The sequence below is a fragment of the Stegostoma tigrinum genome, chromosome 15 (assembly GCF_030684315.1).
Source record: "Stegostoma tigrinum isolate sSteTig4 chromosome 15, sSteTig4.hap1, whole genome shotgun sequence".
In the NCBI taxonomy this organism is placed as follows: domain Eukaryota; kingdom Metazoa; phylum Chordata; class Chondrichthyes; order Orectolobiformes; family Stegostomatidae; genus Stegostoma; species Stegostoma tigrinum.
The window spans coordinates 34466929-34480322 of NC_081368.1; the positions used below are offsets into that span (position 1 = coordinate 34466929).

The following is a 13394-nucleotide window of genomic DNA, read 5'->3' on the forward strand; positions in this document are numbered from 1 at the left end:
TCTATTGATATACTGAACCAGATGGTTTTTAAGTGATGTAACTGTACGCACAGCCACCACATCCTCTGGCAGCTCACTCCATAAACACACCATCCTCAGCATGAAAAGGTTAGGTCAGGCACTTTTTAAATCTTTCCCTTCTCAACTTAAAAATTTTGGTAAGGCAAGCCAGGGCAGGAGTTATACAGTTAGTGGTAGGGCCTGGGAGTGTTGCCAAATAAAGAGACATAAGGGTGCAAGCGCATTGTTCCTTGAATCTGCAGGTACACAGGGTGGTGAATAAGACATTTGGAATGCTTATCTTCATTGTCATATCACTGAGAATAGGAGTTGGGTCATCTTATTGCTGCCGTACAGGAATGCTGCATACAATTTGGGTTACTCTTCTATAAAACAGGTTGTCGTTAAACTTGAGAGAAAGCAGAAAAGATTTACAAAGATGTTGCTGGGGCTGAAGGATTCCAGTTATAGGCAGAGGGAGAAAAAGCTGGGGCTGTTTTCCCTGGAGTGCTGGAAGCTAAGGGGTATATAAAATCATGACAGGCGTGGATAGGGCGAATGGCCAAGGTCTATTTCCTAGGGTGGGAGAGCTCAAAACTAGAGGGCATTATTTTCAGGTGAGAGGGCAAAGATTTATAAAGGACCTGTGGGGTAGCTTTTTCATGTAGAGGGTGGTGTGTGTATGAAACAAGCTGCCAGAGGATGTGGTGGAGGCAGGTGCAATTAAAATATTTAAAATCCGTCTGATGGGTATATGAATAGAAAGGGTTGAGAAGGTTATGGACCGAGTACTGGCAAATGGGACTAGGTCAGACTAGGATGTCTAGTCAGCGTGGACGAATTGGACTAAAGGGTTTGTTTCCATGCTGTATGAATCCATGATTCTAAGTCTTGGTGATTTGCTGCAATATACCTTGTAGAGGATACACACTACAGGAAATGGCTGAATGTGTAAATATAACTTTCACATCATACAAGTTCCAGCAATGACCATCTCCAACAAGACAGAATCTAATTATCACCCACTGACATTTCCAACTGCTGTCAATCAGTTAATTGGAGCGTATTCCATCACGTTCCTAACTATGCTTTTCAGTGATAAAAAGACACTGGTGAGTCAGGAGGTACATCACTCATTTCAGAATACCCAGCATCTGGATTATTATTCCAGTAACATAGCTATTATACTGCTATACGCTATGTGTAAGATGTTAACTGCTATTGGCTAAATAGCATAACAATTTGAAGCAATTCTTGATGGTGTGCACTGTGCTGTGTCTCGGAGACATTATGAGATGATAGAAACATGCAGTGGTTTAATCTAGCATTCTGTAACAAAGCAATAGACTTTGTCACATAACTGTAGCAGTTAAAGGACTGACACATTTTTGGCAAAGGTTGGAGATAATGAATGACAACGCCTATCCACAAGATCATTACAACATCAGGTGAGGGGTAAGCATGTATCTTCCACCTAGCTATCAATGTAGGCTGATGTTGATTCAGAATGAAGAACAAAATGTAAGACACTTCAAACACTAATAACAATAATAGTTACATTTTTATAAATGTATCTGGAGAATTAGGCCAAAATTGGTAGGTTACCTTTCTTGTGCACTTGCTCTCTTCCTCTGGGCCCAGGGGACTAGGAAGCCACAGCATGTTTGGAGCAATACAGAGAGCCAAGTTGAATGCAGTCATCTGGTTTTCTTCAGAATTTTTCTCTATGTGATGCAGTACAGCGAACAAATGACGGAGAAGAAGGACATTTGCTTCAGGAAGCTCCTCCACCAAACTGTAATATATTAGACACATATCTGTTACTTTGACATTTTGCCTTAAAACCCTGAATCCAGGAACAATAATGACAATTAACTAAAAACCACCATGTACCAAAGGTGATATAGATTTTCCAATCCATTGGCAAATGTCTCAAGCAACACTTAATTAAAAAAACTGCCCCTTTCGTGGTTTAATTGATGAAACTGTTGAGTTATACTGATAAAACTATTGAGTTATACAGAGTACAGGGCTCCTGGTTTAAATCCAACTTTGTGCTGATGATCTCAGGCAGAGTAGTAGTTGTTGATTTAAAATTGGCTTCAATGTTATTTAGACAAGGAGCAGATATTCAATCAAGAATCTGTTCTCAGCTGCCGTCAGGTCACTGCTGCTGTTAAATGCATATGCACAAATGTTTGAGAAAAGTAGGTATTTTCTCCTTCCTTTCTTGAAAATATTGACTTCTTCTAAAGTGTGATGTTGACAGACTTCTAGCAGGTCACCCAAAGGGCCATTCATCATTCTAAACAATGAATGCAGGGAGGATATAGGCTGTAGAAAGGAGGTGTTCAGTCACCGACTGGAAGAAGTTTTATAGGTATTTAAAGAGAAAATATTGGTGAAGACAAATGTAGATCCCTTACAGTCAGAAAAGCTTCAAGTTATAATGGGGAACAACAAAATAGCTGACTAATTAAACACGTACTTTTGTTTCATGTTCACAAAGGATGGCACAAATAAAATACCAGGAATGTTGGGGAACACAGGATTTCATGTCCGTGAGGTACTGAAGAAAATCAGTATGAATACAGAAATGGTGTTGGGGAAATTGATGAGGTTAAAGACAGATAGATCCCCAGAGCCTCGACATCCCAGAACAGTTAAGGAAGTGGCTCTAGAAATAGTGGTTGTATTGGTGGTCACCTTCCAAGATTCTATAGTCTCTGCAACAGTTCTTATAGATTAGAGGGTAGTTAATGTAAACTTTTACTTAAAAAGGGAGGCAAAGAGAAACTCAGGAATTATAGATCAGTCAGCTTGATATCAGTAGTGGGGAAAATACTAGAGTCCATCGTAAAAGGTTTAACAACAGAGCATTTTGAAAACAGTGATAGAATCTGAAAGAGTCAGCATGGTTTTATAAAAGGCAAATCACACTCGACAAAACTAATTAAGCTCTTCAAAGATCTAACTCGTAGAGTTGATACAGGGGAGCCAATGATATAGTTTATTTGGACTTCCAGAATGCTTTTGACAAAGGCCCACATAAGAAATTAGCATGTAAAATTAAACCACATGGGACTGGAATATTGAAATGGATAGTAAACTAGTTTTCAAATGGTAAGCAAAAAGAATATGCAGGTCTTTTTAAAAATTACAGGCAAAAACTAGTGGAATACTGCAGGGATCAGTGCTAGGCCCCCAACTATTCACTGTATATATTAAATGATTTAAATGAGGGAACTAAATGTAATATTTTCAAATTTGCAGATGATGCAAAACTGGGTAAGAGGTTGAGCTGAGAGGAGAATGCAGAGAGGCTTCAAATGATTTGGACAAGCTGGGTAAATGGGCTAATGCATGGCAGATGCAGCATAATGTTGATAAATGTGAGGTGATCCATTCTGGGAACAAAATCTGGGAAACCATATTATTATCTGAATGACTATTCATTGAGAGAGTGGAATGTGCAATGTTATTTGGGTGTCCTTGTACACTACTCACTGAAGGCAAGCATGGATGTGCATCAGGCAGTCAACAAGGCAAATAATATGTGAGAGGATTTGAGTACAAGAGCAGAGATGTCTTGGTGCAATTATACAGGGCCTTGGTGAGACCACACCTGTAATACTGTATGTGGTTTTCGTCTCCAACACACCAGCTGACATACGAGGAGAGGTTGGCTTGGTTAGGATTATTTTCACTGGATTTCAGAAAAACGAGGAGGAAAATTATGCAGACTTATAAAATTGTAACAGGTCTAGACAACGCAGATGCAGGAAGGATGGTAATGATGGTGTAGTCCAGAACTAAGGATCGGAGCCTGAGAATGTGAGGTTAGCCATTTAGGAATCACATGAGGAGAAGTTTCTTCATTCAGAGACTGGTGAGCCCATGGAATTTACCACCACTGAAAGCAGTTGAGAACAAACCATTGTATGATTTCTGAAGGCATTGAATAGATCATTTGGGGCTGAAGGGATCAAGGGATATGAGGGCAAAGTGGGAACAGGCTATTGGGTTGGATAATCAGCTATATTCATGATGAATGGCTAAGCATGCTCAAAGGGCTGAGTGGTCTACTGCTGCTGTTATTGACTACGTTTCTATGATTCTAAATGCCAATCAGTAGCAGGAATCTATTGTTTCGTCTTCCTGGTCCAATGATGCTGAGGCCAATTAAAATTCCTAGTTGATATGCTCGCTGAGGTCAGTTAATTTAGCTCAAGTTAGCTCAACATAAACCAGGAAGTGGACACAAGACATTAATATACTTATTAAATATATATTTATGAAATTGTCATAAAATGTTTCTCTCACTTCTTCATGGACTGTATTTTTTCCTCTTCATTCTCATTTTCGATCCCTTGCATCCATTTCTCGTACAGTTCAGATGACAGAACACTGCCTGGAATGTTACGTAGAAAGTCCTACACAGAAAGAATCATCATTGTGATTGACTTCTTTTTAGGCTACCCACACTTATGAATTAATGTTTTATTCTAGTAACTCTGACAAGGTGATGTAAATATTAACAAAAAAAATTAAATGAACAATGAAATTAACAAAATCAGGAACTGTAAACTAGATAATTCCCATTGCAAGCAGCCAAATATCACTGTAATTCAATGTAATGCTTCACAATGTAGGGATTGGCACCTAGTGAGGTCACAAGCTGAAATATTGCGGTTCTGAGTTCTGAGGCAGCAAGAGCTGCCATAGGAATCTGACTGAGCTGTAACAGTCCACTTTCACAGCTCCCTCCCAGCCCCCATGTTAGCCAACCCCAGAAACCTCTACTCTCACTGAGGGTTATCACCACTTTCAAACCTCAAAATGGAGTCAGACCGTTAAAAAAAAGTTTAGGAAGCACTGCTGTAATTCATTACTTTCATTTGTAACCCATTACATAGGTTCTTCTTCAGTCTTGTTTTTAGAGTAGATATTCTGAAGCCTCATCGCTGACATTTCGAAAGCCTTGCATTGGGCAAGGCCTCATGAAATTCATTGTTACATTTTGTACAGTCTGTTTTTAATTGTCCCTTTTCATAAATTTTGTAACTGTTGGTAATAAAAATAGATTCATGTCCCTAAGAGGAATCACCAAGATTTAGCATTTATTTCTGACTTACTAGTAGTTTTAGTTACCACTATGAAAACAGGAACAAGATCAGAATGTTCCCGGAATGTGCTGCTATTTATGATAATTGCTCTTGGTATAAACACATTGCATGAATATAACTGAGTCATGTTGTGCACCAAGTGAAACTGCTCCCTCATTAATCTCTCAATGCTGTTTGTAGGATGTTGCTGTGTGCAAAATACATGCTACATTTTCTGAGATAAAACAAACTCTGCATCTAGGGCTGCCTCATTCCGCAATTATTCTTCCATCAGTGAGTTAAACGCTACTTGTTTGCAAAAAGTCTATGTGGCAAGTTCTGGCAACAGAAGAAGAGGTTACAGTCTTTGAAAATAAATTTGTAGGACAGACACTGATTGCAGTGAAATTTATATTTTTGGACTGGTTCCTGGAAAGTTTGAGATTTAGTGTGCAACGGAGTCATGTTAGATGCAACAATTCGAGCAAGTAAATTTGCGCACTGTTACTTGACATGTATCAGATTTATTTTGTTTATGGGATGTTAATGACATTGAGAGTGAGCTCACTCCTTAGAGGCATCTAGTGGAGAGAGTGTACAATTACATTATAACGGCTGACAGTAATTTTCAAAGGGGAATGTTGACAGAAAAGCATGACACAAATCATAACCTTCGGAAATAATGTTTATGAAAAGCCCCTAGACACTGTGCAGATATTTGCTTTAATGGCCAATGTGTTAAAATGGTGGAATACTTGAAAAAAGATTGGCATAATTTTACCAATCCAGTTTCAATCGAAGGAAAATCCTTTGAAATGGGATATTGGAGGCCAATGTTCCAGTTAGAAATATAAATTTGTAAGTTTTGTGTTTATGGAAGGATGATACCTCAGTTGGCAACATTTTGTCACATTTACTCAGATCCATTCATTCCCTGTGTCTTCCTCTGCATTATAATCAATAGCGACATGTTTAAGATCTAGCCTAACATTTTAACGGAGATGTTATATAAACTCATACCGTGATAACAGCAGCTGCCACAAAGGCAGATTCTTTGTCCATTTGCACCTCATTTCCAGAATTTAATTTCTCCTTTAGTTCTTTACATGTCTTGGCATTAGCTGAGCGCCTAAAAATCCCTTTGGTGGAGGGTCCTTCATGGTATAATAGGACAAGCATATCCTGTAGAGAAATAGCACTGAGTTCATGGAAGACACCACCACAGATTTGCTCCATATTTGAAGCAATGCTCCTTTCACAGGTGTAAATGACATGTCTTTTTCCAACAAATAGTCTTGTATGCTTGTAAAACTTTGAAAATGTAATGATTGACATTAATTCTAAGCCTGATTTTTACCGTAAGCAAAGGGACACACTTATCTCTAATCTGAATGAACAGACTAACTTACTGCCCCACCGAACTCATCTCCACCTATCTGGACTCCATTTTCTTCCCTATGGTCCAGGAACTCCCTACCTACGTCTGTGACACCACCCACGCCCTCCACCTCCTCCAGGACTTCCAATTCCCTGGCCCCCAACACCTCATTTTCACCATGGATGTCCAGTCCCTATACACCTGTATTCCTCATGCAGATGGCCTCAAGGCCCTCCGCTTCTTCCTGACCTGCAGGCCCAACCAATCCCCCTCCACCGACACCCTCATCCGCCTAGCCGATCTCGTCCTCACCCTCAACAACTTCTCTTTCAATTCCTCCCACCTCCTACAGACAAAGGGGGTGGCCATGGGTACCCGCATGGGCCCAAGCTATACCTGCCTCTTTGTAGGTTACGTTGAACAGTCCCTCTTCCGCACCTACACAGGCCCCAAACCACACCTCTTCCTCCGTTACATTGATGACTGTATCGGTGCTGCCTCTTGCTCCCCAGAGGAGCTCGAACAGCTCATCCACTTCACCAACACCTTCCACCCCAACCTCGAGTTCACCTGGGCCATCTCCAGCACATTCCTCACCTTCCTGGGCCTCTCAGTCTCCATCTCAGGTAACCAGCTAGAAACTGATGTCCATTTCAAGCCCACTGACTCCCACAGCTACCTAGAATACACCTCCTCCCACCCCCCCCTGCAAAAATTCCATCCCCTATTCCCAATTCCTCTGCCTCCACCGCATCTGCTCCCAGGATGAGGCATTCCACTCCCACACATCCCAGATGTCTACGTTCTTCAAGGACCGCAACGCTCCCCCCTGCAGCGGTCGAGAACGCCCTTGACCGCGACTCCCGCATTTCCCGCAACACATCCCTCACACCCCGCCCCCGCCACAACCGCCCCCAGAGGATCCCCCTCGTTCTCACATACCACCCCACCAACCTCCGGATACAACGCATCATCCTCCGACACTTCCGCCATCTACAATCTGACCCCAACACCCAAGCCATTTTTCCATCCCCACCCTTGTCTGCCTTCCGGAGAGACCACTCTCTCCGCGACTCCCTTGTCAGCTCCACACTGCCCTCCAACCCCACCACACCCAGCACATTCTCCTGTAACAGCAGGAAGTGCTACACTTGCCCCCACACCTCCTCCCTCACCCCCATCCCAGGCCCCAAGATGACCTTCCACATCAAGCAGATGTTCACCTGCACATCTGCCAATGTGGTATATTGTATCCACTGTACCCGGTGTGGCTTCCTCTACATTGGGGAAACCAAGCGGAAGCTTGGGGACCGCTTTGCAGAACACCTCCGCTCAGTTCACAACAAACAACTGCACCTTCCAGTCGCGAACCATTTCCACTCCCCCTCCCATTCTTTAGACGACATGTCCATCATGGGCCTCCTACAGTGCCACAATGATGCCACCCGAAGTTTGCAAGAACAGCAACTCATATTCCGCTTGGGAACCCTGCAGCCCAATGGTATCAATGTGGACTTCACAAGCTTCAAAATCTCCCCTTCCCCCACTGCATCCCAAAACCATACCAGTTCTTCCCTGCCCCCCACTGCATCACAAAACCAGCCCAGCACGTCCCCTCCCCCCACTGCATCCCAAAACCAACACAGCCTGTCTCCGCTTCCCTAACCTGTTCTTCCTCTCACCCACCCCTTCCTCCCACCTCAAGCCGCACCTCCATTTCCTACCTACCACCTCATCCCACCTCCTTGACCTGTCCGACTTCCCTGGACTGACCTATCCTCTCCCTACCTCCTCACCTATACTCTCGTCTCTACCTGTCTTCTTTTCTCTCCATCTTCGGTCCGCCTCCCCCTCTCTCCCTATTTATTCCAGTTCCGTCTCCCCATTCCCCTCTCTGATGAAGGGTCTAGGCCCAAAACATCAGCTTTTGTGCTCCTGAGATGCTGCTTGGCCTGCTGTGTTCATCCAGCTCCACACTTTCATATCTATAGACTAACTTTAATCCCACTTTTAACCTGAATTGTAAACTAAACTGATTAAACTACTATATAACAATAGATTGAACTTGACTGGTGTATCAGGCTGGATTTTCATCCTTGAGGCAGCTAGGAAAAATCCTGACTCTGTTTCTCTTGTCTCAGGGAAAAGTGGGTCTGGAGGCATAATTTTCATTGTGAGGGATATGGGTATGAGCTGCAGTCATCAGCCAGTTTTGGATAAATTGGTAGGTGGTCACAGGGGCTGCAGGGAGTCGAGGCAGGCTGTTAAAAGGCCTGCCTTTTTAAAGCCTGCCTGTTTTATAGCGACAAATCAGCAAAATCATCTTGTCCTCACCTCTCACATTCCAAACATTGACCATGCCATATCCATACCACCTTATGTCTCTCTACCTACCTGCTTCTGCTCTTTATACTCCTATGCCCCCTTCTACACTTCATGGCCCTTTCTAATCTCGAGTTCTTACTATGGCACAACTGATGCCTATAAAAATAGGATGCATTTTTAAAAGAGCTGCTTGAAGAAATCCTCCACTCCTAAAGTTTGTCTTTCTTAAAAAAAATTCACAACAAGTCAATAAGAATGTCAATCATCTAGATCTTTTAAAGTATTAATAGTTGAAACCACAAGCATTTGGAACTACTTTATCTTATGTAAGTTAGCATTGTGCAATTAAAGGCACAGATCAGGGAGTCAGAGATGTCAATTGAGAGATGATTTTCCTGTAGCTCAGTTGTTTCAACACTCTAATGGATGTCTCAGCTCTCAGACAAGCCTCACTACGCATTCTTGGCTGAGAGAGCAGAGCTATTTGAGTGTTGAAATAGCTGAGCAGAAGGAAAACAAAATTATGTGACCGACAGCCTGACTCTGATTAATGTTACCAATTATATAAGGTTTATTTATGCATGATAAAATAGTTTCCAGAGCTTGCAGATTCTGCTATTCATACTTTAAAGGGTGTGGAGGATTGACACATTTAAAGGATTGGAGCTATTTTTAAGAAAGTGGAAAGTTATTAATCAATGACAATTTCTTAAAATTATTTTATCATATCCACCTGTCATTACCAGGTTTATTAGTTCTATAGAGTGGGTTAATGGGTATAGGTGGGCATATGGATGTGGGTACGACTCATAGCTTGGCACGAAGAATTTTTGGGCCATAAGGCTCGGTGGTGGAACATACCTGGCTTGGGAAATGGGGAACTTATCTTTCAAAAGGTTCCCTCACCCACATCACATTCATTGATACTTCTGAGGTGCAGTGAAGCACAAGTCCTTTAAAAGCTGGTTTAATCCCATGAAAAATTGTAAAGGGTTAGGAGATACATATGTCCTTCAGGAACCTGGCCAGGTTGGGAGTACAATGTACACACTTGTGACCTGAACTGTCTCACACCCTCAACCTGCACTGGTGAAAATTGGAAATCTCAAGAATGGGTCAAAAATCGAGTCTGTGTCAATTTTCACTCCATGCCTTCGCTAGAGTCTCCCCAGTTCTATGAAAATCCAGACCATTGTGTTCAATTCTGGACCTTAATATAGAATCTGAACTTGGATACATGCTGAAAAGTTTCACACTAGCAGCAAGTAGTAACAAAGGGAAAAGAATTAAAAGAAAGTACAGAAAAGGAAAAAAATAGGGATCAGAAAGAAGAAATGTGTTGCATCTTTCATACCCACACCTCTTCACGGCTGCTGGATTGTTCTTAAAGAGTAATCAATGGTCAGCTGTACTTCTTACCATAATAGGCTTAGGAAGGGTGCCGTTCCTACAGATGGATGGTAGGGACAAGCCAAAAAGTTTCCTTGGAGTAACTGGAGAGTCTAAGATAAGACTGCTGTCTGACGGGTTGCTGGAGCTTCGGCGGAGAGCCCAGTCTATCAATGACTTCTTCTTTTTAAGAGATTTTGGAGTTGATTCTGGAACAAAAAATGGAAGTGAAAACAGGATTATAATAACTCAAGTGTCTGCCTATGCTTTAAAGTGCTGATTGGTTAAATGTGACAGGAGAGAGAGAGAGAGAGAGAGAGAGAAAGAGTAAAAAAGATGCTCTCTGATGAAGGATCTAGGCCCGAAACGTCAGCTTTTGTGCTCCTGAGATGCTGCTTGGCCTGCTGTGTTCATCCAGCCTCACATTTTATTATCTTACATCATGTTCACCTTTGTTTCATCATATATTGTTCAAATTTTAGTAAGTAACTGATTCGTTGACCCACTTACTTGCTTCTCATGAAATCCTTACTCACTTGTATTATGCCAGATGTGAGAAGGTTTAGATGGTGCAATTGATTAAATACCAAATCTTCACTTTTAGGAAACAAAAGTAGAAATTGCTGGAAAAATGCAGCTGGTCTGAAGTTCTGAAGAAGTCACTGGGCCTGAAATGTTAACTCTGCTTCCTCTCCCATTCCACAGATGCTGCTAGTTTTCCCATCAATATCTGTTTTTGTTTCTGATTTCCAGCAACTGTGGTTCTTTGATTTTTTTTTGGTCTTTACATTTGGGACCTGATGGTAAACCAAGCTAGGCTAATGAGATTATTATGTTCTGTCCTTGTTGACTGTAATATTTATACATGAGACATCGGTGAATAATAGTAATCTTGCACAGAGAGATGCAAGGAAGACAAGTGCAGAAAGTGCAGAGAAATTTCTTTGATTAAGGAACATTGTTCTGAAACAGGAATAGACTGAAACATGTATACATGTCCCGACCCGAAAGGTCAGCTTTCCTGTTCCTCTGATGCTGCCTGGCCTGCTGTGTTCCTCCAGCCCCACACTGTTGTTATCTCTGATTCTGGCATTGACAATCCTTATTATCTCTACACTGTAAGTGATTGCTGCCTACAGAAGTGCCTAAAACAACAGGTTCCCAATTCCAGCACAGATATTCGTAAACTTGATGAGAACAAAAGAAAGGAGCACTCAGGAAGTGGGGTGGGAGAGTAATTCTGCAGGAATGTTTCCACTTTAGAGCCAGGTCAGCACTGGAAAAATGGCATAAGTTCCATTGCGCCAAAGTTCATATAACGTGTGCGAAACTCTGACAGATTCAAACTCAATATTTTGAATGATAATTCTAACGCAATAATAAATTCTTATTTTAAAATTTTTTTTCCCCAGCAAATGCCAATAAAATTATTTGTTGCATTTAGCTCAAAATTAGGAACTAGAAAATGGCAAATCATACTGTGGCTGTAGTAATCATTAACTCCAACCAAACATGTCCAACTGGTACTGGATCTTGCATCGGACTGAGCATTCAGCAGTGGGAATTGTTTTGTTTTTACCATGTACAACATACTGCCATTCAAAACTCTTCAGCAACACTGATTTCTGAAGCAGTTAGATTTATGGATACATTTCAGGAAATGTACAGGAACAGTTTGCTACGTCATGCTTTCACTGCAGTTTGGCCACATCGCAGAAAGCTGCAAAGGATTCTCATGGACACCAGGGGAGCACTTTAATTAAAAGTGTTGCAATTGCTAAAGAATCCCTTCACCAGGAGGAACAGGAAAAAACAATCCACAGTCAAACGTTTTTGTTCTGACATTAAAATAGCAAACTTGCCTCGTAGGACTCCTTAATCACATAATTATGAGATTGTTTTACTTGACTTTCACCATAGTTGTGACCTTTACTCTGAGACTAGACAGAATAGGTGGTTCCAGATTTGACTCTCTGATCTTTATATCTGAGATGAGGTAGAGATGACAATGCATACAACTGATCTTTGGACAAGGATAGGAAATCTGCCAAAGTTCATAAGATCTTGTAGACTTAAATACTTTTTGAAGTGAAAGCACCAGACATTTGAATACAATATAAAATTCCATGATTATGGCAATTGTTAAATTGGGATGAGAAATAGAAAGTAGTGAATGACTTATCAATCATTAAATCCATAATTGCTGGAATGCTCATGCTGTTAGTGCTCATAAGGAATGCTGCACAGTATTTTGCTGGAAAATGCCTGACAGTGGTAAAAGTGGATTATCATTTTTTAGCTTTGATTATCTGGTTTTAATACCTGGGACCTTTCAGTGGCTTAAATGGTTTTAAAAAGAAAAATACTGATGTAGGATAGATGCAGTAGACATTTTTTTTGGATTAGATTCCCTACAGTGTGGAAACAGGCCCTGTGGCCCAATATACTGCCCCTTGAAGCATCCCGCCCAGACCCATCCCCCTATAACCCACACACCCCTGAACACTACAGGCAATTTAGCATGGCTGATCCACCTAGCCTGCACATCTTTGGACTGTGGGAGGAAACTGGAGCACCCGGAGGAAACCCACACCGTCACAGAGAGAACGTGCAAACTCTGCACAGACAGTTGCCCGAGGCTAGAATTGAACCCGGGTCCCTGGCACTGTGAGACTGCAGTGCTAACCACTGAGCCACCGTGCCACCCACATTTGACCAGGTAGACTCAAGCTCTTGAAACCATCAATAAACAAGATTCTGTCTGACTTGAAATTAACATGTATTTAAATTGACTGAAACCAGTCATTCAGTTCTATATCTCTTGTTTGATTTATACCTTTCTGGAGGTTTGCCGTATTGGGATCAAATTCATCTGCAGATCATCTAGCTATGGAAAAACAATGAATCCAGGTAAGGGAATACACAAAGGAACTATAATTCAGGCAACAGCTCTTGGATAGAACAGAGAGAAAGATGAGATAGTAGGAACTGCCAATGCTGGAGTCTGAGATAAAAAGGTGTACAGTTGGATGAACACAGCACCAGATGAGCAGGAAGGCTGATATGTTGGATCTGGACCCTTCTTAAGAAGAAGAAGAAGAAGAAGGGTCCAGACCTGAAACGTCAGCTTTCCTGCTCTTCTGATGCTGCCTGGCCTGCTGTGTTCACCCTGCTCTACATCTTGTTATCACAGAGAG

The 13394-nt window shown here is 41.7% G+C and overlaps 1 protein-coding gene across 4 annotated transcripts in view; it reads right to left on the bottom strand.

Moving 5' to 3' along the window:
• Positions 1–13394, bottom strand: part of arhgap20b (Rho GTPase activating protein 20b) — a 154149-nt gene that overhangs the window by 14279 nt on the left and 126476 nt on the right. For all 4 annotated transcript variants that reach the window (XM_048544022.2, XM_048544020.2, XM_048544021.2 and 1 more), the window contains 4 exons: positions 10228–10406; positions 6126–6287; positions 4324–4433; positions 1606–1795 (listed from right to left, as the gene is read on the bottom strand). In XM_048544022.2, coding sequence (XP_048399979.1) covers positions 1606–1795; positions 4324–4433; positions 6126–6287; positions 10228–10406 — 641 coding nt within the window. The remainder of the gene's footprint in view (positions 1–1605; positions 1796–4323; positions 4434–6125; positions 6288–10227; positions 10407–13394) is intronic.